This window comes from Passer domesticus, chromosome 13 (assembly GCF_036417665.1).
Source record: "Passer domesticus isolate bPasDom1 chromosome 13, bPasDom1.hap1, whole genome shotgun sequence".
Lineage (NCBI taxonomy): Eukaryota > Metazoa > Chordata > Aves > Passeriformes > Passeridae > Passer > Passer domesticus.
The window spans coordinates 4750262-4777258 of record NC_087486.1 but is presented as its reverse complement, the minus strand read 5'-3'; the positions used below and the strand labels follow the sequence as shown (position 1 = coordinate 4777258).

The following is a 26997-nucleotide window of genomic DNA, read 5'->3' as shown; positions in this document are numbered from 1 at the left end:
AATGGGCATTGAGTGGTGATGGTGTTCCCAGCTCAGGGAAGAGCTGCTCCTCATATGGAGGGATAGGCACTGTTGACAGAAATAGAGGGACAAGCAGAGAGCAAAGATGTAAGCTTTGGGGATACCAATAACAGTCACAGAGGCCAAGTTCATGGCTTAGATGGTTCTGGAGAAAAGTGCTATGAGATTTAACTATCCCAGCAAGTATTTAATCACGTGGGTTGTCCCCCAATACTCAGCCCTTGCTGGCCATGCTGCAAGTGAGAAGTCATTTTCCAGAGCCTGATCCTTTTTATGGAGACCCAGGTTGTGGTCTGACCCATGTGAATGGCCATAAATCAATTTTGGGTCATGCTGCTGGTGGATTAATGGACCTGGGGGTGTCAGACTTGAGAGACTTTTATGGGGAGCAGAGACGGAAAATGTCTTGTTGATAGATGGCTCAAAACACTCTTCTTCACGCCAGATTTTGTTCTCAGTCACACTCCAGAAATGTCTGTTCTTTTGAACCTGGTGGATACTGTGCACTTAAAAGACAGAGAAATTAAAGAGGATGAATCTGCAGAGCATTTACAGCCAGTGAATACAAGTACAATGCCTTCCAGTGATATGGCAGAGAGCACCTCTGAAGGTTTTTAGGGCTTTTTTTCTCCCTCATTTCAGCCCAAAAGAAAAGGTTTTTGTTTCAGGAAACAAAGAGAAAGAGAAGAGGATGTTGGTGATATGGACACAAAGAGAGGGCAGATGTGGGAGATGTAGGGCCAAGACCTGAGGGAATTTGAACCCCTCTCTCATCTCTGCAAACGTGTTCCCATCACCATGCTTCAGGTCAGCCTGGGCTCAGATGCTGCTGGTTTTTCTGATGAGGCTGTTGCACCTCAGTTACAGGCAGGCAGGCTGGGAGGGGAGATGCTGTGTTGGCTGTGCAAGGCTCAGGGCCATTCCTGCAGCAATGAGCTGATTCCATGAGCTCCAGGACGCTTCCAGCAGCAAATTTCAAGAGGGCCCATACGACAGAAGCTGCCTTCCCAGACTGCATCCTCTTGCAGCTTGAAATTGTTCTGTTACTGAACATACATCCTTCAAGTGCTGATCAAAGAAACCCCCACGGCAGAGAAACATTATTGATTCCTTATGTAAATAATACCTCACCCTGCTCATGGCCCTCACTGTGCCTACAGAGGCAGCGTGGCCAGGAATGTTACAGTGCCAGTGTTTATGTGGGAAAGGTGTTAATTCATCCCTGTGCATGTAAAACACTTTCCTGCCTGAGGAATTGCTAATGTGGGTTGCACACCCTGAGCGAGGAGCTCGCTGCCAAGAAGGTCTTGGTGGAAGGAGGGAGGGGAGGCACAGAGCAAAGATTTGCCCTAACTGGTGAGTTCTGCTGTGAATTTTGGAAGCTCAGAGCCAGTTCTGCTTTCTGGTGGCTTTCAGCTGAGCCTGGTTTAGCTCTGCTGAAGGAAAGAGCTGAAGCTTCTTTGCAGAAGCACTCTGTGAGCAGCCTGTGCAGATCAGCAGGCGGGGTGACAGGGCTCTTCCAGTGGTCTTAAAAAAACTAATACATCTTTCTTGTCATGGGCCATATCTCTAAGGTATGCTAAAGCAAAAGGATGAATGGCTTTTCTAAGTGGACTGGATTTTGTCTCAGGCCCTGTTTGCAGTGTTGGTGTATATAAGGATTCAGTGTACAGCTTTTGTGCAAAATCTTACTACATTTTTTGGTGCAGAACCAAGAACTCCTTGGTGAAATACCCACGTTCCAGGCTGTATTTTTGTAGTCATAGACACATTGTCTGTGGCTAAATTGCAAAGATTTGCTGCTGCAGTTTTTCTGTTGTAGGTGGGATTGTTCATGCTGTGGTGGTGATCCAGTGCTGTGCACGTGTGTCTTTAAGCCCTTTCCCTTTAAATGTTGACCTTTGGAAGGCATGTTTCTTTTCCAATTTTTGTATTTGTTTCAGTATTATCTTTTCTCCACTGTTACAGAATTAAGTGGTCAGTCCTAATATTTTCGTGAAGAAGAAATGAAAAATCCTATTAAGCAGCAGCAGCCTTTCCTCTTAGTTCAGTAATTGAAAGGAGGGAGGTGTCACCAGCAAGTGCAGCCACTGGATATTCTTTCAAAGCAGTATTTTTGTCTGGTGCCTTAATTCTTTTCAATGTTTGAGCCAGGAAAAGTTGCCAAAATTTAAATTATGACTAGCATACTTGTCCCTCCCACACAGTACAGATTATTGATAGTGGATATAGCTGGTTCCATAGGTAGTAGCTTTGCAGACTTTCTTATTCTGCTCATTTGTTTAACACACCTCAGCACTCTCTGTCCGTCATCCTGTCTTCTCTCTCTGAAGAACTACAGACATGAGCAATTTTTTGGTAGTATTTACATTTGTGGGGGGGAACACTAGCTAGAAACTAAATATTGCTTAAGTGTGGCCGTGTGAGAGTTTGTATAGAAAGAACATGATACCTACAATTGCCATGCTATTTTCTTGTAATGAATTTATACTGTATTGCTAAGTCTTGCTCATCACACATGTTGTAGTACTTCAGTTGCTCTATCTCTGTTAGGGCAGCTGTGAGTTAAATATTTTATCAGAACTAGAGAAATTCTCAAAACTGTGTGGATGTATGGATGCAAGTTGCTCTTTGTGGTTGTGTTCTGTTGCTGTAAATTTTTTTGATGCTTGTAAAGTTTTGCCCCAGCTGGATATGCTATTTTTCTCCATCCTAGAAAGAACAAGTAAAGAAAAAAAAAAGCAGTGACAGCAGCAAAGAGATGCAGTGAATAAACAAGTTTTGCAATAAAGCGGTATTTTTAGCTGGGTATTTCATATTGTTTCTCCTTGGTCAAACCTTTTCCATGGTTTGAGAGGGTTAGCAATGCAATTTATTCATTTTTCTCCAAGGGAGAGGCTGTATTTAATATGTGCTCTCTAGGATACCCTGTTAAAATATTAGGCAATAAAATCCTTGACTGTACAGTAGTTGCAGTTATAATTTCCCCCAGGTAGAAGAAACTCTGTAATTTATTGTTGTTCAAGTGTGTGGTTGTGGCAGTGTGAAAAGATCTGCTTTGCTCCAGCCCAGTGTGTTTGTTGTGTCCCAGCTGCCCTCCCTGAGCAGCATCTTATTCCTAAAACTGTCTCATTCCAGACATGCACATCACAGTCCCTCAGGGGAGCTCACACTGTTCCCTCCTGGGATGTAAATTTTGTAATTCTCTGCATACAAACATCAGTGCCAACCACCCTGAGGAAGACACTCGTAGTGTTGAATCCACAGTGCAAGAACATGTTTGGTGGCTTCCTATCTGTCTAGAGTCTAAAATGCAAAACATTCAGCAAACTTTGTGTTGCTAGAGATGATCTCCCCAATCTGTGCATCAAAATAAGCTGAAAATGTAAGAAATGGTCACTGGGGAAGCCTGAGAAGGTGGCTTTCCTCAGCCTGAAAATGGAGGGTGAGAACATGAATTCCTTCCTTCCTTCCTTCCTTCCTTCCTTCCTTCCTTCCTTCCTTCCTTCCTTCCTTCCTTCCTTCCTTCCTTCCTTCCTTCCTTCCTTCCTTCCTTCCTTCCTTCCTTCCTTCCTTCCTTCCTTCCTTCCTTCCTTCCTTCCTTCCTTCCTTCCTTCCTTCCTTCCTTCCTTCCTTCCTTCCTTCCTTCCTTCCTTCCTTCCTTCCTTCCTTCCTTCCTTCCTTCCTTCCTTCCTTCCTTCCTTCCTGCCTTCCTTCCTTCCTTCCTTCCTTCCTTCCTTCCTTCCTTCCTTCCTTCCTTCCTTCCTTCCTTCCTTCCTTCCTTCCTTCCTTCCTTCCTTCCCTCCCTCCCTCCCTCCCTCCCTCCCTCCCTCTTGTGATAATTGTTAGGGATGTGGCAGCTGGGGAACCTTTCTTCAGCTTCACTTTTTTAGGCAAGATTGGTGTGTAGGAAGGGGAAAGGCAAACGTTCCCCCTTTGCCTTGTTTGTCTTTGGTTGGAAGGAATGATTTTACTTGAGATGATATTTTTTTTTTTTTTTAAACTAAACCTCTGAGAAGTCATATTGCATCTTCCAAACAAACTGCTGAACTCAACTGCTTTTACCAAACGCATGCAGAATTTTCCCCTCAGGATCCTTGGAGGCCCTGGAGTGCCTGCCTTGCAAAACCTGGGGCAGTGAGCAGAGTCACTCCAGAGTGATTTCCATAGGATACCTTCAGACAGAGTGCTTACGTGTATTTATAAGTGCATTCATACACATTTAACACATCAGATTCTCTCTTGGTCTCTTACTGCGCACACCAGGCAGAAGGAAAAATAACCAAGCTTTCCAAAGAGCTGCTGCCCAGCTGGTAAACCCTGAAAAAACCCAGACCCTCCAAGAGGCACAGACTGAAGCAGTTTTTATCACTGGCTCTCTCCTGGCCCTGAATACACGTGGTTGTCTCTTTGTGATCATTTCAGATGCCTCAGGAACAGTACCCGCAGCGGAGCACCATGCAGACCTCGGAAGGACCCCAGGTATACAAAGTGGGGATTTATGGCTGGAGGAAGAGGTGCCTCTATTTCTTTGTGCTGCTCCTAATGATTTTAATCCTGGTGAACCTTGCTATGACCATCTGGATTCTGAAGGTTATGAACTTCACAATTGTAAGTAGGGGTTACCCTGGAAGGTCTGGGGAAAATGAGGGAGGGTGCTGGTCTTTCTTCTGAGCATGACTTCAGATACAGCTTCAGTAATGGGGTGTTTTCATTGCCATGGACAGTCCTTTTATAGAGAGGAACAAATTTACACAATGATCCTCTCTTTCTGCTGGACATTGCTGGACAAGCTGAGGAATCAGCTCAGCACTGCAAATCAGGTTCCTCTTATCTGCTGTATATGTATATATGCATGTATTTACGTAAACAATATACACCACCCATCCCCAGTTTTCAACTATAAAGTGTTTTAAAATTAATGAAATTGGTTATTTTGAGCTTGGATGTGGAATGGGTTTGAGCTTTTGTCTTTGACTTTTTCTGCTTTTGTCTGTGACCAGGAAGACAAGAACCTTGATTTGTTTTTTTTTTCTTTGGGAAAATCCATGTTGATGTAGTTCTGGAAGCTTCATGAAATAAAATAAAATTTACGGGGTATCTCCCTGTCTGTGGTCCTTAGGTGGAGCATGTCCTTATCCTGGTATTGCTGTGCTTGGTGCCTGTCAGTCCTGGAGCAGCTCCCCCTTGCTGCACAGACTCCCTGGCCAGGGTTAGCTTCCCACTTCCAGGGCTGGTGAGCCTTTATGTATGGCACATCCTTGTTTTTCACTAGATATTTTGACCAGGCAGAGTGAAAATGAAGTTATCAGTCACCTCTTCTTCAAAGTAGTCATTGCCATCTTGTTCAGGTGAGATTATTCATTTTAAGATTGTTTGAGTCTTTAGGAGAAGCCAAGTATGAGGTTTTAATCCTGGTTTTACTTCCCGAGGGAGCTGTAAAGCTACACTTTATATCCTAGACAACTTTCAAGGACCTTCCCAGCCAGGGTCTGATACGAGCAGCATGTTTGAAGTCTTTTTGGCATTTCTTCCTCTGCTTTGGTCTTGTGCAGTCCCAAACAGCTGTGGCCAGCATTATGTCATTAATGGGCCATGAGAAGTTGAATAAACAACCTCTGGCTTCCTGTACCCAGCAGATAAAATGCTGTGTCAGGGGAATGTGCAGTGTTCATTTTCTCTAACCAGGTTGCTGTCAAGGTGTGCAGAAGATTGCAGTGCCTGTGTGCATAGGGGGCAGGCAATTATAAAGCAGTAATCTACAAAAAGCTCCTGTGAGCAGGCAAAGAGTGCCAAAGTGGAGCAATTAATGCTTCACCAGAGTTGTTGTTTAATCTGGTGAAATGGATGCTGTTTTGATACCCATTTCATGCTGAACTATGGTCTTTAGATTAATGGAGTTAAGAAATAGGTGTTTCTGAGGTGGTGGAGGAGTTGATCATTCAATATACAGGCAGTGCTGTGGGTATGAACCTGAGAACAAAATAAAAAGATTTCAAATGATCACTTTTCAGGAATGCACTTTTCTAATAACATAATTCAATCCCATGCTTTTTTGCTAATTGGTGGTGGTCAGTCAGCTCCCTACAGATTGCCTGGGAGGTCAGGTGAACATCTGTGCTCTTTCTCCATCCCTGCCCTCTCATGATGCACTGCATTTTGCAGGCCAGGTGCTGAAGTGCCACGTCCTAGGGATGTGTGCAGAAACCTCCCATTTCCAGCAGCTCTGTCCCCCCCACTAGGACACAGAATGGCTTTTGGAGGCATGCACTGATCTTCAGTTTCTTGTCTGATTCTGTTTCCTTACTTGCCCTCGGATTACTGGGGATTATTCCAGGGTAAAGTGTATTTGTGTATGGCTTAGTTAATTCATATCTACTAATGCTAGTGGATGATGAACAGCATTTGGTGATAAAAACACAGGTGGTGCTACTGAGTCCTGCAGTGGGAGCAGCTTTATGGTTGTAGGCATGGCCACACTAGTCAGGGTGAGTGTTTCTGGCACAGCCAGTTGGAAATAAATACAAGAACTGGGCATGTAAAATGTGAGTCTTGCCCCAGTATGCACCCATTCATCTCCTGATCTCCTGCTGCTCCTGCAGCCTCGCCAGCTGCTTTGGATCCTGCTCTGCAATCCCTCCTGCACCATTCCCTGAGGCTGAGAAAACCACTTGGCTAAGTGAGTTTTTAGAGGCAGACTTTTATCTCTAAATAACAAACATGGGAAAATTATCAAATGAACAGATGCAAATATGGAAAAATCTTTCATTTGTTCCTGTTCTGATAAGAGGAGCTGAGAGTCCTTCTGGGGCAGAGGAGTGATCTGAGTAGTCAGTGAGCAATAGCTGTTTAACAGGTCTGAGTTACCCCAGTGCTTGCAGAGCAGAAAGGAGAGGAAGGTTTGTGCTTCTGGAAAATGTCATATTTCTAGCATCTTCCTACCCCTGAGCTCTCCTTCCAGAACCTGAGTCTGTTCAACTCCACAGAACAGTCCTGGCGCTTACCAGAATTTAATGATGCTCATTATAGCCAATAAGTGCTCACAGTATTTTAATGAGCACAGCAAACCTGCTCAGGAAAACTCAGGGGTGTTTTAAATGCTGATAGTGGGGAGTGGAGAGTGGAGAAGGAGGAAGGAGATGAAGCAAGACAATCTCAGGATAAAAAACCTCATGATTGCTGTAGCAGTATCCATCCTCTCTGCTGCCTTGTCCAGCCTCCCTTTCTCTGCCCTGTGCCTGTCCTCCTGCCTTGTGCTCCTGGAGACAAATCCTGTGAAAACAAGCCATAAACTTCTAATCAGTGACTTTTTACAAGCAAACATCACTAATTTTTTTTCTAGGTTTTGCTTTTATTTTTTAATTAAATGCATAAGCAAATGTATGTGTGTCTATTGCCTCTTACACAGGGCTGTCAAAGCAGTGTCACACCTCTGTGGGGACAGCTGGTCACTGTCTGCTCTGTCCTCTGGCACAATCATTCATTTCTCATGTACTGTTTGATACTCTATTTGTTTTAAATGCCTTTATCAGGCACAGGCTGTATGAAAAACAGGCCTAGAGGGGACCTCAAATGTCACCTGCCTGTCCCACAGCTGGTTCCCATGGCCAGGTCCATTTGCTGTGCTCATTTACATCAGGGCTGAGCTGCTCTGGGCAGGCTGCTGCCTCTAAACCTTGCTTGGATTTTTAAGGCAAACCACAGAATGAATCTGGACCAAAGCCACAAAATTGGGTGAAAACCAAATGTACCCTGAAGGTGGCCTAACCTAATGGAGGTAGAAACCACCATCCAGCACTCAACTTTCCAGTGATACTCAGATACAGAGCGCCCTGCTTCATTCAGATCTTGGCTGGTATTAAGTCTGTGGTTTGCACATACTGGGCTGGAGGAAGTGGTGTTACTGCCTGTGGGTTGTGTGAACAACTCAGTCTGCAGGTCCCACCCAGCCACAGCTGCATCCTGCAGTCACACCAAGGTGGCAGAGGGCTCACCAGCAGCTGGGGAAGCCTGCAGCTGTGGTGGGCTCAGCCTCCAGCTGTGCTGCTCACTATGCCCAGCTGTGCTGCTCTAAACCTCCAGCTGTGCCAGGCTCAACCTTGAGCTGCACAGAGCTTGGCTGAGGTGGGCACAGCCCCTGCATGGGTTTGGAGGTCCCAACTTAATTATAAAGCTGGAATGAGAGCTCTTAACAACCTTCTCTTTCTGGTCCACCTGCATGAGCAGCCAGTGATGCAGCTCTTCAGCAGCAGCATTGCCTGTGACTGTGCATATCAGCACATGGATATTTTATGCTGCACACCAGTGATGTGCTGGGGATCTGTATTTCACCTATTACTAGTGAGTTTAAAGCATTTTTTGAAAAGCTTCCTGTTGTATTAGTTTCTGAATATTACAAGAAAAAATGTGCTTACATAAACACAGTAAACCAATATCCTTATTTTAAGCAGTCCAAAGCTAGAAGGGTCTGATAATGGGCAATGACAGTGCACTGACCTCTTTCCACAAGGCTAGCACACAATGCCTGGTATTTTAAATGGTGTTAGGAGTCTGGAGCACAATGCATTAGTACCCCTTTATAGCCTGTTAGGCAGCAGGCAGAGCTTTAAACAGGAGAGATGAGGGCTGTGTCCTGTTGAGGCTGCATTTAAATGTCAAACACCCACCTACTTGTCTGCCCATCAAACCGTATAGGAGCTTTTACTTTTTCTTTGCCCTTCCCCGTGTTTCTATCCACAGCTCCCATTGCTTGTTGTGAATTGTATTTTATTGGGGCAGGAGCTGTTTGCGTATGTAGTGTTACATACTGACAGTCTCTACTAGACTTTAAACTGTAATAAATAGAAAATAATAATATTTTGCCCCAGTCAGTTGAAATTCCCGGAGAACTGTCTTCTAAGAATCATCCAAAGTAAAGGCTTCAGATTAGTTTTGTAAATAAAATATTCTGCAACTTGGTATTCAGGAGTGCCTCCATGAGCTAAACGTAACATGTTCCTCCAGACTGGGAGAGCACCATCCCTGGAGGTGTTCACAGATGTGCAGCTGTGCTAGTTAGGGACAGGGTTCAGGGTGGACTTGGCAGTGCTGGGTTAGTGGTTGGACTCAGTGATCTTACAGGTCTTTTCTGACCTAAATAATTCTGTGACTGCACGTGCTGTGTCCAGGCCTGTGCAGGCTGCTTGTGCCACCTGTGTGTGCAGCTCCAAGGGGATGCAGGGTGGGATGGGCAGGCAGTGGCCCCCTCCTTCCACCTTCCACGGGGCACAGAGAGGGGGATCTTCCCCTCCTGGCCCGTCAGGCTCAGCCCGGTGGTCCCTGACCACAGCCCTGCCACCTCTGGCTTCTCCTTCCATAACCACACAAGGTTTGCACCCTTTAGCATGAAGTTCAGCCATATTTTATTATTGTAATTGAACAGGAACAAATTACTTCAATTGTTCAGATTTTCCCCTTTTTTTGCCTCAGGCTGCATTCATAGCTGAAGGGGTCTTGTTTAGCAACTTTGAATGAAATGTTGGCAATTTAGAGAGACAAAATGCTGCTGTGGATGGCACAAATGCTAAATATCATTATTATCTTGCTTTCTTTATTAAACGTTGCTAGGAAAAATGAGCTTTTAAAATTTGGTTATGAGCAGTTATTTCCAATACAATTACTCCCTCTTGTGTGTAAACTACCTGCCACATTTCAATTACAGGAAAACAGTGGGGTAATAACACAGCAGTAAAGATGGATTAGAGTTAGGAAAGCTCATTGCCCTAGCTGGCAGGATTCTTCTATTAATGATTTAAAGGAATAGACTTTGTTCTGATTTTTTAAAATTTTTAAATCAGAGATTGGCTCAGAAGAAAATGACTGTTTTGTTTATGTTCCCTTTTTGTGATTTCTCTGGAGTCTCTTAGGTGCAATGGCAAGGCCAACATGGGAAGGAACTCTGATCAGCTTTTCAGCTTCTGCTGGTGCAGCTGTAATCAGTTAGCTAAAATTGGCTGGAGTTAGAATTAATATTACTATATCCTTATTAAGGAAAGAGTGAAGTTCTTTTCTCTCCCTCTTCCCTTGCACACACACACATTACAGAATTGTGCACTTTCCCATCCTAATTCATGTTGCTCTTTCTGTAGAACAAGTAATTGTTCTGAGACTGCATTCACAGCCCAAGAGCTTTGTGTATTTCCCTCCTTTCCTCATTCACATGGACTGCATCTTCTGATATAAAGATGTTAATCTTGCAGTGGCCTGACAACACCAGCAGTGCTGTGAGTGATTGTACTATTAAGTGAAGAAGTTCCTATGGGTGAAATCCTTCCTGGCAGGAATTTAGCAGGAATCTTGGCACTGACATCAGTGGATCAAGCTCTTCAGTGTAATGCTTTTTATTTGCAGTTTTCTTTACAGCAACTTCTAATTTCTTTCCTCTAGATTGAGGATGAAGTGTGCTATGCTTTTCTTTTACTCTTTTTTAGACACTCGAATTTCATTCCTGGAGGGTTTTAGTTTCTTCATGAAAAGCAGCTGGGATTACTTATCTTTTTTTAAGATACATATAATACTTTTTGCCTTCACTCATTTGGAGTTTAGAATAATATAGTCAGTTTAAATAGGATATTGTGTGAAGCTATTGAAAGTTTGCCCCTTCATTGCTGCATCCTCCAGGGCATCAAGGATTTGGTAGTGGTGACTTGTTGAGTTAAAGTGCATCAGTTTCTTCTAGTATTACACCTTTGAAACACTGGTCTCTCATAATATTTCATTTTTATTATCTTAATAACCACATTTTCTCAGCCAGTACAAGCACATAAGGCTTTCTTCATCCTTGTTACCAAAAAGTGATGAAAGGTCCCCATATTTTAACTCGCTGTGTCTACTCTCTGCTGAACTATTGAGTTTTTAGAGGCCTGCCATGGCATTGGATATGCTGACAGATTATGCAGTGGGAGCAAAAGGAATAGTGAAATATTAAGTGTTCTACTCGTGCCACTAACCCAAGCTGCATGTGCTGCACTGCATCACTTACGTAACTCTCTGGGTTTTTTGTTTGACAATTGCTCAAGGCAGTCTGTGGTATACAGAGTATTAGGATGGCAGATGGCCCTTTCCCCTCACATATTTTGTGTTTGGTTTCACTAGGAACTCAGGTTTATGTGACTGTGCTTCCATCTTGATCAACAGGATTCCAGCTCTCAGTGCTCAGATGTTTCTGAGCCACTGCTCATACTCAAGTCATCTGAACATAACTATGCATCCAGGAGAAACAAATATCTCAAACATATTTAGCTACTGCATTTTTCAGAGGCAGAACAAAGAAGTTTTATTTATTGGTACCTCTGCTGTGAAAGAAGCTGCTGCATAAATTCTGTACTTACCACTCGCCGGGAGTGAAAGATTGTAAGTTATAAATGTCCCCACAGCAGAGGAATGTTTTATTGGTGCTGTTTTCCTACTGGACACCAGAGAATTTAGCCCTGACATGCAGATACTCCAGGAAACATCCCTTGGTTATGAGTACTTCTGATTTGGAGGATGCTCAGCAATGCCCATCTCCTCACACCTGCAGTTCAGTGCACGTGTGCAGGCAAACCATCATCTGCCAGACTTGCTGTATGGGCCATGCTGAGACTCAATAACTGGTCTTGTGTATATCCACAGCAGGAAAATACCCGATTGCATTAAAAATACATGATGGCGTTGTTTGCTGTCTCCAAGAACAGAGGGATACAAATAAATGGGGAAGGGAGGAGAGTGGCAGGGATTTGGGCAGTTTGCAATGGGAGGTTGATCATTCGGTTTTTGGAATATCCCTTCATTTCCAGGCATTTCTTCATTTCTCCATTTCCATTTCATTTCTGCCTGTGAGGAGAGAGGGCCCTGTCTGCTGGTGCCCCAGGTCCCTGCTGTGATGGGGGGAGCGCGATGGGAAGGGTTAACAGCCCAGGAGGAGCTGCTCAGTGTGAGGTGGAACAGCAAGGAGGGCATGGGTGGGCTGTGCAGGGAGTGAGTCATAAACTCTTGATCCCAGATCCTCCCTCCTGCCACCTCCCTCCAGAGGAGATTGTTCTCAGCTTCTTTCATCTGAGGAAATAAGATATTTCATATTAGCATTCATCTCAGTGCCAACAAAAGATCTTCAGACTAGCAGTTCTGAAGCAGAGAGAGATTTGTCTCTTAGAGAACATGTAAAAGGTATTATTATAAATGTGCAAAAGAACAAAAACAAGCTCGCTGCTAAAATGTCGATAATCAGTGAGTCCTCTGAATAGCTTACAACCTGATCCTTCCTCATATTCTCACAGTGCAGGAGCAGAAATGATTTAATTTGGGAATCCACACAGAAATGACATGCCATGCTGAGCCATAGAGTCAGTTTGCTGCTGCTACTTCTCTTGTTCCTTGAGTTCTTCTTTTTCTTTCTAAGCTTCTCAGCATCCCTCCTGAACTCTCTGCACAGCAGAGAGCAATGGCCTTCCAGGCTTTCAAAACCTAGCAGCCACTGCTGGAACAAAAATACAGTTCCTCTGAAGCACCTGTTCTGCATGGCTGCCTTCAGGCTGAGGTGCTGCTTGGAGCAGCCTCCTTCCTCTTGTCCTGGCACTGCAAAGCCATCAGCTTTTCAGAAAATCTTTCTTGGCGTTCTGAGCCCCTGCTGTTGGAGCATAACCATGGAAAGGGAAGGGAGGTGGCTTTCTCTTAGAACTGTAAATGGCTGAGGAAAGTCTGAAACGCTGAGGAGCAGAAATCTTCCTGTGCTTTGGGTGAAGCTGGGTCCTGCCTGCTCAGTGGGATGAGTTTGTGTTGGCTGAACAAAAAGTAAAAGAGAAGTGCCCTAATCTTCCCACAGTTGTGCATTTACTTTATTTACCTTCTGCAAGTGTCTTCTGCTGTGATGACTGAGGGGTTTGAGGCCAGAGCTGCAGCCCTGTGCTGTGCAGAGTCTGTCTGTCCCCTCGTGCAGGGGGGGGAAATATCATCCCTGTATTAGCTCTTCTCCACTCCCATGCCTCATTTGATAGATGCTTTTAAAATACGTGCTGCCATTTCCTGTGCCTGTTCTTCCAGAGCTCTGCAGTGGAGATGAGCTTGAATATATCACTGGAATTCATCATAGCTTGAGTTTAGTGCTGGCCATTTCCACTTCAATTGCATCTTCCCCTGAACCCGTCCTGCCTCCGCTGCCATGGCCAACAGCAAGATGGACTGAGGTAATTATTTGTATTTTGGCCTGTTTCTGAGGGACTGCACTCCAGTGCACTTGCATGAAGGACAGCCTGTTAGCACGGAAATGATGTGGTTGCAGCCAGACTTAGAGAAGAGGAATAGATTCACACAGGTAATTCAGCCTTAACCTCTTGAGTTCTCATTACTTTGCGTCCACCCAGTGCTACTGCCCACCTCTTTCCTTCCAAATGAGATCCAGTAACTGAAGGAGAAATTATGGCAATTTTCTGTATGAAATTTGTGATTATTTGCATTTAATTAAAGGCTTCTCTTGGGAAAATGAAGGGCAGCTTAACCTCAGAGAAGCCTCTACATCTCCAGTAATTGCTTCTAATTGAAGTGCTTTGAGTTCCCATCCCACCACAAGAAAAGGAAAAAAAAAAGCCTCAAACCTGAAAAGTTCACTCCCACACACAGGGTCCCTGAAAATTATTTTATCCTTGTGCAATTAAGGTGACTGAGGGTCCTCACAAATGATTCTTCAGTGTGGGCTAACCAGCTAAAATTAAAGTTTCATTACTGCAAAGGCTGGTTTGTGGTGTGCTGATGGGAAATCCAAGGCACAGCACGTAGTCCTGAGCTGCTGTGCTGACAGGCATAGATGCAGGGGTGCAGGTGCACATCTTTTGCCGAAGTGCTCCTGGTGGTTTCTGCTTTTGTACAGGTTTTTTTGACTTCCAGTAGTATTTTGCTTATTATTGGCTGAACCTTTTTGGCTCAGTGTGTCCTGTGAAGCACAGGAGAGGGGTTTTCTCAGCTGCAGTGTGCAGAGCTAATCAGCAGGAGAGCTTCTGGGCTTGGGAACATCTTGGACATTTCCCTGCATCTCCACCCGTGTGAGCCTTAGATTTTGTTGCTGCAAAAAGTGTATCCTTCTCATGCCAGCTCCATCCCCTGGTCATCCTGGCCCATGGAGTGTGTCCCTAGAGCAGGGGTGGCATTTTATAAACCACCCATCCCTGGCACAGGCGTTTGGAGCCAGCCCTGCCCTGCCCAGGGGCTGTGGTGCCCAGGTCAGTGGGACTGGGGGCTGTGGGGTGCCTGAGGTTCCCCTGTCTGGGGAGAGGAGTGTGTCACCTCATGGTAAAGCCACCACCTCCACTCAAGCAGCACTTCCATGACAAAATTCTGCCTAATTACAGCTATCAGCATTTCCATACAGCTGCTGGCAGTGATGTCTCTGCTTGCACCCTTTGGTGCTGTTAAATCCCTCCTTGTGTTGTGGGTCTGAAAACAGGCCTGCCATAAATCAAAGTTTATATGTTGTAGCAGCAGGCATGGCCATTTTCTGCTGTTTATTCTTTCCACTGAAGACACCAAAGATGAGAAGCTTGGGAGTGTTCTGCTTTCCTGTGTTCTCACCTTGTTCATTAACATCTGGTATCACACCAGTCAGCAGGAATGTGCATCTGATTTCTGCTCTTTATCTTCCCTGAGGTTCTCTTTAATATACACTGAAACACAGAAAATCTCTAGATGGACTGAAATCTTTTAGAGTGGCCTCTGAGGTGGCCATGGGTGAATTGTCAGAAATGGAAGCATCGTTGTCTTTTTTCCTGAAGTTGCAGCTGCAGGTAAACACATGAAAACATTTGTGACCTGCCCCTGCTAACTTGGAAAAGTGCACCTCTTCTTGTGAAGAATGAGAAAAAAATGTTTTAATTCTTTATGCAGAGTCCTGAAGTACTTGTATTTCGTGTAGGTGCAAGTCATATAGACGTGTGTAGGTGCTGATTTTGATTCAGGTTATTTAACAGGGTGGTATTGTTTCTGACAACAAATATTAATCTTTCAAAACAAGACATTAGAGAATTTTCTTCCAGGAAACAAGGAAATCAAATGCCTTTTATAGTCTTTATTTTCTCTACTATAGTAGAAAGGGAATTCCTGCTAGTTACATATTTGTGCTAGTTGCACAAACCACTTCTGAATCAAGCACTCATTTACAGGGAGATGTCATCAGCAGAGGCTGATGGAAGGCTTGCAGCAATGCCTTGAGCCTTGTGAAGGGGAGGAAATTCAGCCTGAGCAGCTGATGGCTGAGTTGTGGAAATAGCAGGTGGATTTACAGAAAACTGCTTTGTCTAGAAGGGAGAACAATTCACTTCACCAGCAGGTATAGATTGAAAGGCAAATTTCATCTTTATTTGAAGTTTCCTATTGACCAAAGATATTTGTCTTTGTTGGTATGATAAAGGATTCAGCCTTGTGCTCTGCCCAAGAAGCAGGCTGGATGTTAGAAAGCTGATGTGCAATTCCTTTCTTCTTCCCAGTGGAGCTACATTTACTGCCATTACACCTTTCTTCTAATAGGAAGCTTTTGTGCAGAACAGTTTGCCTTGTCAGTCCTTTTTATATTGAGCTGAGAATGAGGAGCTTTTACATATTCAGGGCTGAAATAACAATTCTCTGTACAGGAAGGCTGAGGCCAGTAAAGACCCTGTTGTTCTTGCCATGTCAGGAGCTGGGGCATCCTTGGCACTTTTCCCATCACCACTGGGGTCACTTCTCATCCTCCCAGCTGCCAGCCAGGGCAGCTCGTAACAAATTTGCACTCACCAAAATGGCATTGAGAGATTTCCCTACAGGAGCAATCTGCACAAGGGAACAGCTTTTCAACTTGAGGGCAGAAATCTGTGCTGTAGGTGGGGTCAGAACCCGGGGTGGGAAGGCAGTTAATTCCAGTTTTGCTTGTAAATTATGCTAAACAGACATGGAGTGGCCAGTCAGTTGTTGGCATGACTCGGTTCTCCTCTTGCAGGGATGTAAATGAGTGGCATCAAGTTGGGGTTGCACAGTTAGAAGTGAGGAAAGAACAGACTGGCAGCATAGAGCTCCAGAAGGCAACTGCAAAGGACAGGGATTTAAACTTTGAAATATGGACAGTGTCTGGGCAATTGCAAAGAAGAGTCTGTCCTGGTTTGGAGGTTTTTTGGAATTACTTTTCCCCCCACATAGGCAATAGAAGAAACTATTGCTTTGTGTTGGTAATAATCTGCAGGGTGACACGTTAAATGGGTTTCACTCACCTACGAAGTTTGTCAGTTTAAAACAAATACATAGATACGGTGAGGATTTATGCAGTACAGAACATATACAAGGACCCAAGAGAGCTCTGCAGACAGAAATAGCTGGAAAAAAATAATACAAATCCATACTCTGAAGTCTTGCAGAAACAGGCTTCCAGTTTTGGAAACATGGCATAGTAGCCTGGAAATGGTGGACAGTTACACCCCTGTAAATGAGAGTAAACTAATTAGTTGTGCTCATTTCTCTTTCCTTTTCTTCATTGCATGTTTCCCTGTTCTTGAAATGAATCCATCCATTAAGAAATGTGAAGTTAAATGGCTGAACTCTCTGCTCAGTCACAATTCTCCCTGATGCTCGTGTTGGAGGCGCTGGCTGAAATGCTCACTGAGAGCCAGTGGAGAGATGAGATCCATGGTGGGGAAATGACCACCATCCATCCAAAATGTTTTCAGCAGCAGCACTGGGAAGGGAATACAACTGGTGCAATCTGTAGCTCTTGTTTCTCTTTTAAAGGTCTCTAATGAGCCATGTGTGCACTGCATTTCACCCTGGGAAATCCCACTGAAATCTGGCACTCGCGTTTCATTTCTTACGCTGCTATATTTAGGGCAGAAAGCAGATCTCCCAGCGTGGCTCCTTCTGGCTTCTAGAAACCCTGCAAAGTGTCTTAGTAATATACACTAATTGCTTACCAAAGCTGCCAGCTCCCTGTGAAAATCCTTTCAAAAGATGGGAAGTGGAAGCAGAGCAGTTGCCTGCAGTTTCTGCAGGCACGTGGCAGTATCCAGTTGTGTCTGTGCCATGGGGATCAGGGACAGATGACCTTGATGGACGTGATGTTGTCTTCATTACTGAGGGCTCACACTCAAACACTGTTTTTCTGCCTCTCCCTTTTTCATTCTGTGGATGAGGAGTCCAATCAGAGGTGTCTCCATTGAGTTTTAATGAGTGAATTAGATATTTCTTACACCTGCAGTCAGTGGCAGTCTCAGAACATACATATTCCCTTCCTCTGATGTATTTATTTTTAATAAGTTCCCATCTTTCTTGACCTTAGTTCCACTAAAAGTCATTCACAGCCATGCCAAGTCAGGCATTCAACATCGTCTTGTTATAATCAAAGGAATGGACCTCTGTGTTCAATAAAATCTCTTTCCTGTGCTGAGGCCTGCCAGCCCAGCTGTCCCCAGATTTCTGCAGTTGAAGTGAGAGGGTGGTCCATGCCTTGTGTTAAAGAAATCTGGTGCCATGCATGTTTTTCTGTTGTGGGTAGGAGGGAGAAGCAATGCATGTCAGTATTAGCAGTGTAAGGTGAGAGTATGGTATTTTTATATTCTGGTATTTAGAGAAATATTTCAGTATTTCTTAGCCTTTCCATACTTGTCTATATAGGAAAAAAAATCTTTAAAACTGAAGAATAATGGAATGACTACATTTGGGTAGAAATGACATTCAAAATCTACTAAATTAAGGAGAGAACATGTCCATCCCAGCAGCTTTCTGTTTTCTTTCACAGTTCTCTGATAGTGATATAATTTTTCTGTAATCACTCAGAAAGATGGTTGGGTATTTTTTCTATTAAATTCTGAAGGACTTAAACCTTTTCTGGCTTACCTTTGCTATTTTTCATGTTTATATACAACAGTATAATGCATCAGCATTTTTATACATTTCACATATAAAAATGAGCCATGTTTATAGAGGCTGTCAGACTTTCTATTCCACAGAATAACTGGAGCATCACTGTCAGTTGACACCAGCCTAAAAATCACATATAGTTGCTGAAATGTCTTATTTTATGGCCCTGTTGCTGTTTAATAGCTAAGCTGTGCCCATTTCTTAATTTACCATCTCTTTCCAGGAGTGCATTGGTGTTGGGGATGCTCTGCAGAGGTTCCAGGGTAGCTCTGCTGCTTTTGTGGGTGCCCTGATCAGCCAAGCTGCTGTTGGCTGAGGAGCTGCCCAAGCTGTGATAATTACCTGGTGAGGTAAACCACTCTACACTGCTTTAACCTTCTTCCAGCAGGTTTCTCCTAGCAGGCACTGGAATATAAAATGATTACTTTTTTCCTCTCTCTCTGCAGCATTTAGCCTCGGGAGATTTTGGATAGGTTTTGGCTATTACAGACACAGTGAATGCCTAGCTGGAAGCTATCTGGTATTCATAACCTTAAGGTATTTAGGAAATCATAAAAGCTGAATGGATTTTTTTCCTTTTTTTCTTTTTCTCTGTTTTTTTTTTTTTTTTTTTTTTTTTTTTTTTTTTTTTTTTTTTAAGAAGAATAGCTCCAAGAACTGAAGGCACTGCTTGCCTTTCAGGTAGATTCCATTCAGGATGATAAATTATGGCTGAACTGAACCAAAATGTTCCTAATGGCCCTAGTCAAAAGGCCTATTACAGGATGTCTAACTCACTTAAATTCCTTTTGGCTTTAAATTGTTAATGATTAGGTGTTTTAGGGCTAAAGTGATATACACTTAAAGGGCACTTTGCTTTCAGGTTAGCCAAACTGAGCACCTCAAGTGAGGGACACAGATTCACTTGAGTGACCTTCAGGCAGAGAAATCAGGATGTTGTCTCTGCAGCTGGGTAATTTTATGGGAATATTTGCAGGACACCAGGCAGGTTTGTGGAAGAGGAAGCAGAGGAACATTCTGGAGCAGAGAGCAACAGCAGCTTTGGCCAGCCCTTGTGGTTTTTAAATGGCACTTTTGACACTGCAGAGGGAAAGTTTATTTGTCTTTGGTTATGACATTTGGAGGAGTAAACATTCTGTGATGTTGAAGGTGTTTTCCCAAAGGAGCAGCTGGTCAGCTGTAAGGCACCAGTCCTGTGCTGACTGCAGTTCCTTGGGTTTAAGGGTGGTTTTGCAGCAATGGAGGTGCCAAACCTGTCTGGTAATCACAAAGGTTTGGACTCCTGTCCAGTTCTGTGCTGCTGACCAGTGAGCAATGCCACGTGTTTGTCTGAAAGGATGTGCAGTTCTGTTGTAGAAATCCCTTCAGCATTGTCAGCTTTAGGAACTCCTCAATTTCATAGATTTTTAATGTCTTCTGACAGTGAATCACAGAAAATTCCAAGTCACTTCACACAGGCACTTATGGGACCTGGGTACTCACAGCAGCCTTGCTCACATGGATATTAATGTTCAGTTTGGCTTTTTTTAATTCATGGATGAGTTTATTGGAATTGAGTTTTGCCTTCTAATCCTTTTCCCTGAGCGTTATCAGCACATGGATTTAGCAGCTGCACATGCTGCCTTCTGCTCAGGCAAGATCAGAGGTGACCTGAAGATCCAGTCCCTGGATCAGACTCACACTCACCTTCCTTTACCCAGGGCTTTGGTTCGGGGCCAGCAGGCAGCACATGCAGGAAAAAATGCCAAGCAGAAATACCAAGAGTGGCCCCCTAATAAAACATATGCACAGTTGGCTTGCAGAAAAAGCTGAAAGGATATTTTCCAAAATATCCACATTGCTCCTCGGGCTGCACAGACAGCTTGCAGGCATCCAGGACCATAACACTGCCATCTTCTGACATTTTTATTGCAGAATAAAGGAGGAATTCTTTATAAATTTCAAAATACCCATTTTCCTTTGGTTTTTCCCCTCTTGGTGATGCAGCTCCCCACTGGGGAGTTTAAGCAAACATTGTTCCCAGCTTGTTTGGGATGCTGTTAATGGGAATTCCTGGCCCAGTGCATTGCAGATGTCTGGCTCCTCCTGAATGTTTCTATTCCCTGCTGATTCGCTTCCCCTTTGATATCTGACGAGTCAGCAGGTCTTTAATTGCTGTTCCTCTTAGCAGGGAGTTCTCTCGCTCGATACATTAAATATTTGATTGCCCCAGGTCTCCAGGCAGAGCAGGGCACACAGGGGGGTTTACAGCTCCCCAGGCAAAGCCTGTTGCCCTTCCAGACAGGGAATTTGGCAGCTCAGCCCGAGGCCATGCCTGGGAAGCCTCTCCTGGAGCCCGGGGGAGCACAGGGATCTGAGCTGGCCAGGTGGTTTGGGATGCTGGGAGGAATTTTGGGATGGCAGCAGCTGTGCTCAGTAAGGCTTGCTGCATGAGAGTCTGCACATCACCAGGGAGGCCCTGTATGGCCAGGAGGTGAGTGTGGCCACGTGTCCTGCAGCTCCCAGAACTCCTTTTTTAAACTTTCTTTAAAGCAGCAATGCAGAAATACCCACTGGGATACTCCTGTGCTTGGTGGATTGTGGAGTGTGCCTTCAGGGACTTAGTAAGATGGGCTATTATAGCAGTAAAATTATCTTCTGGTAACTTTCTTGGATATTATGCATGTATTTCATACTCAGTGAGCTGAAATAAGGACACTTTTAATTGTGTTTTCCAAGTGTTTTAGATGAATGCACCATGCAGGGATAATATCTGTGCCTTGCAGAAGGAAGCCTGGCTTCCAGGTGGGGCTGTTCCCTGGGCAGAGTTGGGGTTTCAGCCTTGCAGGTGGCTCCTTGAGAGGGGAAATCCAGTCCAGCATCCACAAGCAGGCTCAGAAATTTGGGATTTGCTGATGGCTGCTGCCTCCCCGCTCTGGGGAGGAATCTCTGCACACGATGCTGTGTGGGAGTGTGCAGGCTCACCCTGGGGGAAAGCAGCAGCAGTCCTGGGGATTGTCAGCACTGTAGGCTTGAGGCAGGAGCTGCAGTGCAGTCTGTGGAGGAGAATATCCCACATGTACCTCTCTGCATCTGCCTTTGGGCTTCCTCTTGCTCTCAAGTCTCAGAGCCTCCGTGTTTCTTGTGGAGTGTGGAGTTGTGTTGGGAGTAGAACAGAAAGAAGGGCTGAGAAATGCAGACAGCAGCGTGCACTTCACACACACATTCCATCACTTCATCCCTGGTGGGTGGCTCTGGAGAGAAGAAAAACCTTGGTGGGGATAATGGGGGAAGGAAGGGCCCTACAGCCTCACTTTGTTAATCCTATTAGCCTGGTCCTAATGTAAGAGAAGCTGCTTACAGTGCACATGCTCAAGTGATGACTTGAAAAAAATCACACAAGTTTCCCTCCCACTGAGTCAAAGAGAAGCAATCTCACTCCCACTGAAATGAAGTAAATGTAGCTGCTATTAGAGCAGAGCAGTGAGCAGCAGAACTATCATTTTGTGGAGCAGACCTTTTAAATAGACCTTCAGATTAAGAAAAATCGGTGCAGAATAAAATTGTGTCCTGAAGCAAAGTTGGCAGTACTGCAGCAGTGAGACAGAGGAACCCTATGAATACATAAGTGGTATTTTCCCACATTATTCAAAGTGCCCACTTGCTGAGCAAGTGGAGCAGAAAGTTCTGGGCAGATGAGGAATGGGGAGAGATCAGTCAGTCCATCCACACAGAGCCTTGACTTCTGCAAGGCTGTTAATATCAGGGATGTCTCTGACCTTCCAGTCAAGCAGGGGAGAATAATTCTTGAGCAGTCAGGTTCAATCCAGCTAATGTTTCCAAGATTAAATGCATACTTGCAGACTAGATCTGATTGCCAGTTTTACTCTGAACCCTTCCTGTCCACACAATTTCAGCGTTCAGGCTGCTGCAGGTTTGGAGCTGCGGTGCTGTATACAAGAAGAGAGCTGGCAAGAAATGTGGGAGAGCTTGAGAGGCTTCCTCTGCTCTGAGCAATGCAGAAAATCCCCACTGGAGAGATACCTGGAGAGAACCATCCTGTGCCTCAGTATCTGCATTCCACAGGTGCCCTCCAGGTGGGACAGTGTCCTTGTGTCCCTTCAGCCACATCCAGCTCTCCAGGAGCTCAATCCCAGTGGTTCTTCCAGGGCTGTGGAATCCCAGTGGTTCTTCCAGGCTGTGGAATGTGGCTGAACAACCTTCAGGGATGAGATTGGCCCTGTGGCACTGCAAGGCTTTATTTTTGAAGGATGCCACTTAGAGATTTGACCAATATCTTCATTAATGGAAGCCAGTTGATGGTCCAGCCTTGTCTAAGGTAATAGAGCACACAGGGAAGGCTTGGTGACTGCCAATTTCAGCTAAAGCTAAAGGCTTTTACAGCAGTAATAGGCAGTGTGTTCTAGATTGGAACATCAGGGAGTTTGCCACTGTACACAAACATCTCAGCTCTCACGAGTGGATTTGGAATGGAGGTGGGCTGAGTCACCTACTCAGTGCCCATGTCAGGGAAGATTTCCATAGAGCCAGTTTACCTGTCTCCTGTTGATAAAAATAATTGGAATTATTGGAGCTTCAAAGCCGTGGAGAAAGTAATGGATGACCAGCTGCACTTCAAATGAAAAAGTAATCTGTGGAATAATTGCTGCCAGTCAGCCCGAGCCCAGCTGTGAAATATTAATGGGTTGCTTGATCAGTCTATACAGAGCTCTCAATCATCCTCCTAGAGAGCAGCACAAACCCAGCAAACAGCTCAGGATTTGTACTCAGCCAGATTATTGACAGGGGCAGAATAAGATGTTCTAATGTGGTATTTGCTGGAAGCAAGTAACAGTTATTGGGTGCTAATGGAAAACTTTTTCATAATATTTATGTGTTCAGAGATGATCTGTCTTGCTCCTCTGCGAGCACCCACTGTGTCTCTCACTGGGGACAAGCAGTGGCAGCCTGGGGACAGCACTGGTGTGAAACCTGGCAGCCACTGATAGTCTAGGAGGGAAAAAAAAAACATTGCACAGAGGGCTTGCTATATTTATCAGTGATCTGTGTGCCTCAGAGCCTGGTGAGAGGGAAGCTGCCACCCTGGTCCAGCCAAGCTCTGCTCTCCAGGTGTGTGCATGCTCCCGTTTGCTTCAGAGAAACTTTGCATAAGCTGGAGCACTTTGTGAGATTGAAGTCTACTGAGTAGGAGTTCATAAGTAAAAGAGAAAGATCTGCACAGGATTTCTCTTTTGGAGCCCTTGAAGTTTACAGAAGTTCAGCTTCAAAAAAGGGAGGCAGCCAGGGAGTGAACAGAGGCTGCTTTGATTAGGAAAGCTGCAAAGTTCTGATTGTCCCACAAGATGTGGGCCTCATGCTGTATTTGTTAGTGGGAATTACCTTTTCTTTGATGTTTCTTTATGTACCCCCTCCTGGTCACAGCAGATCTGAGCATCTCAGTGTCCATCCTCCCACACTGCCTTGGTGTGGGCACGGGACAGTGCCAAACCTCAGGGAACAATCTGGTTTGTCTCTGAAGAGGGTTCAGCTTTGGGATTGGGGACTGCCTTCAGTCTGCTGCAGAAGAGCAATGCATTACTTCAGAGCTTCTGTTTAAAATTAGGAAATGAGGGATTTGGATCTCTGTAGTGTACATGCTGTACAGCTTTGAGAGTGGATGGGTTTTGACTCCATCCTGAGAAGCAAGTGGCCCAGCCATCACCCTGGAGAGTGCAAGACTTCCCCTTGTCCCTGCAGCTCCAGAGCTGTGCTTTTGTGTAACCTCATGACATTCTCTGGCCCTGTTTTCTCCTTCCCAATCCCTTGCTTATCACCACTATGAGATTTCTTTTGGAAGGGACAGCTTTTATATAATAAAATACATTATTGTTACTATTAGATCTGTAATTATTATATTTGTGTATCACAGCAAACCTATGCTCAGATTTCAGAATTAACCATCCTCAGCACTCCATTTGTTTGGCTGTGGAGCAAGTAGTACAACCCAGAAAACTTTGATTTTCTGGGCAACATGACCTGGAGGAGCAGAGTCTTCCAGAGCCTGCAGGACAACACCAGACAGCCTGTTGAGCCACATGTTTAAGATGATTGCTTTAGGTATTATTGCATTATGAATAGCAGCTAATAATAGTAGCATAACAGCAAGGCTCTCAGCTGATGTAAATTGGAAACTGTAATTCCGTAGAAGTTAATGGAGCTCAACTGATTTACACTAGTTGGCTGTCTGGACCTTAGCAAATGATTCTAAATCTGATAAAATTAAATGAGATTCAAAGCTCTCTCACGTAAGAGAATATTAAACCCTATCTCTGCTGTCAGACTTCTGCGTGGCTGTCAGGCTTTGTAGCTGGGACTTTAAGATCCTGTTTTAAGTTCTTGATTTTATTATTTGATATTTTTTCACTTCTCTCTCTTTTATTTTGTTTGGTTAAATCTTATTTCCCAAAAAGGAGAATTAGAAAAATTCCCCATTTTGAGGCATCATTAGATGCCATTTGTTGGTATTAACGAGCTGTTGGCAGAGATTTTAAAGCCATAGACATTTGTGTCCTTTAATTTCAGTTCAGAATGCAGACATTGAAAACATCTGTTCAGCATCCATTCTGGAGAGGTCTGTAACCTCAGTGTTTTTCACTTGTCCTCAGGAAAGTACTGTAAATTTTATTTAATGTGACTGCCTCTAGCCTATAAATTAATTTAAAAAATCAAAAACCACAGGTTTTCGAATGTGGTAGAATTAAAACTGAGTGTTAAATTAGTTCATGACAAGCTGCGGGTTGATTTGGAGCATGGATCAACAAGGTGACAGCTCCTAGGGAAGGGGACCCAGTGGTCCCAAGTGACGAGCTGGGAGATCAGGGAGAAATTCACCCTTTGAAGATCTCTTGCATCTCCTGGCAGAAATGTACAAACCATGGTTCCTCCTGTTGGTTCTGCTGCAGGGATCCCAACTGGCTCGAGCAGTTTGAGGAGCAGAAATCCTGACTGGTCTGACGGGGGCGGCTGGGCGCGGGCGGGAGGCGCGAGCTCGGCAGCGCCTTCGTGCAGAGCAGCCCCTCTGGCCACGGCTCTGCTGCAGGGATGGAATTGGCCTTGCTGGGTGTCAAACACAAACCTGAGGCAGTGATTGTCCCCTGAGTCCCTGTGGAATGGGACCTGTGTGTCTGAGTCAAAGGCACTGGGAATGTGAGGCTCCAGTGCAAAGCTTCCTGAGCATTGGAGCCACTGCAGACAGGATCTCTGAACAAGTCCCAGGACTGGGACTACTCAGAAGGGTGGAAAAACCTCTCATTTGTGCCCATGCTGCTGTGAGCAGTTTTGGGCAGCTTTCACAGATGTTCATGTGAGGTAAAACACCAGAAATTTGTTTGAAACCAAGCGTAAGTCTCAAACTATAGATTTGTTTTCTTCAGTACATTACTGCATGCTGAGGTCTCCACTAAAGCAGAAGGTAAATGAAATCATCAGCATCATCTTTGCTGAATTTGATTAAAAATGTAATGTATGTTTAAAAATTCATGGCACAGACCCACAGATGCTCATGCAGACATGCAGGGTGCAATCAGACAAGCCTATGTTTCTTGTAGGAAACTGGCACTAGAAGTTGCACCCATCCATATTTGAGTTAGAACATCTTGGTGGAGCTTTTTTTATCTGCTAATTTTCTCCCTGAATTCATCTTCCCAGTCAGCATTGTACAAGCAACTTCCCATTGCCTCGTTTCTTTTGGATCCATTCATAAAGCTGAAATCTCAGGGCAGACTTGAAAGAGTAATACATAAAAAAATAGTCACATATATTTTTCCTAATTCTGGTAGCGAGCTGAGAAAATCTATATTCTTTGAATATTGGAGCTTTGGATTTCCCAAGGCATAAAAACATCCCTGGTGTGTCTCTTGCTGTAAATCAGAAGTGGCATCTCTCTGCTGGCATGGTTCCTTCAGCAGTGGAGGAACTCCACACTCTTGGGGCCAAACAGCTGCTGCTTGAACCATGTTTCTGTTAAAATCCTCCCAATGTTGTTGTTTGTTGGTGAGCAAAGCTCATAATTGCTGCCAGTGAATTTAGAGCAAACAGCAATAAAATATGTGTGTGCAAAAGCAAATTTCATCTGCAAGCCTAATGGAAAAGGAACCCTGTGTGGGTCTCTGGAAATTATGTGTTACTGGATTTGGTGAGACTAAGCAGAAATGCAGCAGCCCTGCGTGCTCAGATCGTTGAATTGCTGCGTGTGAATAAGGGTAACAGGATTTGGACAACACTGGGAGGGAGACAGGGAAATTAATTTTCTTGGTGTGCTGCCTGTAACTTTCAAACAATTCTGGGAGACTCCTGATAAGGGCCGGTGAGACTTGTTCTGGGAACAAAATGATGTTAACCAATCTGTGAGTAAACTCTGCTCGGCACTCCACTTGTCATTATTCAATCTGTCCTGACGAATAACACAGATAAAAGGATGCTCTCACTCCCTTGATGCAGAGGAGTGACACACACAGTGAATCATAATCAAGCCAGGGACTCGGTTTTTTCCCTTTTTTTATTATTTTTTTCAGATAAGAGAAGCAGTTACCAGCTTTTAAATAGCATCATAAATTATTTGTTCTCTTTTGGCAAAAATGCTTATTTGCATCTCATAGCGAAAATCATCTGGGCTTTGGCAAAATTATTTAAGTCTTGTTTTAGTGTGTGTTGTTATGTTTTGCTTATCCAAGCTCTGGGCTAACTGTAATTTACTTGATATTAATTAGTCCAGAGCTGTGAAATGGGCATATTGAGCCAAACTGCTTTTGTGCTGTGTTACCCAGGTTTAAAAAATGAATCTACAAATGCCCAAATCTCTGTCTTTTCCTATATTTTACATCAATTCAACTCCAGAGTTTTTGTTTGTTTGATATCATTGCCATATAGCTAAATATACTAAGTAAGCTACTGCTTCTACTTATTCCATGCATTTTAAGAAATGTTTTTAGAGGTGTGTATGATAAAGATATTCCAGAGAATGCTTTTAGGACTTCTAATGGAACTCCAAAGGCACATTTCCTCTCATTTCAAGTGCAGGACCAGGGCTCCTCTACCATCATCCTGAAGGGG

At 44.2% G+C, this 26997-nt stretch overlaps 1 protein-coding gene across 11 annotated transcripts in view; it reads left to right on the top strand.

The window, feature by feature from the left end:
- The window catches only part of SGCD (sarcoglycan delta), a 305579-nt gene that overhangs the window by 179332 nt on the left and 99250 nt on the right, over positions 1–26997 (top strand). For 8 of the 11 annotated variants that reach the window (XM_064387551.1, XM_064387556.1, XM_064387553.1 and 5 more), the window contains one exon: positions 4447–4632. In XM_064387551.1, the coding sequence (XP_064243621.1) occupies positions 4447–4632 (186 nt within the window). The remainder of the gene's footprint in view (positions 1–4446; positions 4633–26997) is intronic. The other 3 variants (XM_064387559.1, XM_064387560.1, XM_064387561.1) reach the window with 1 other exon arrangement.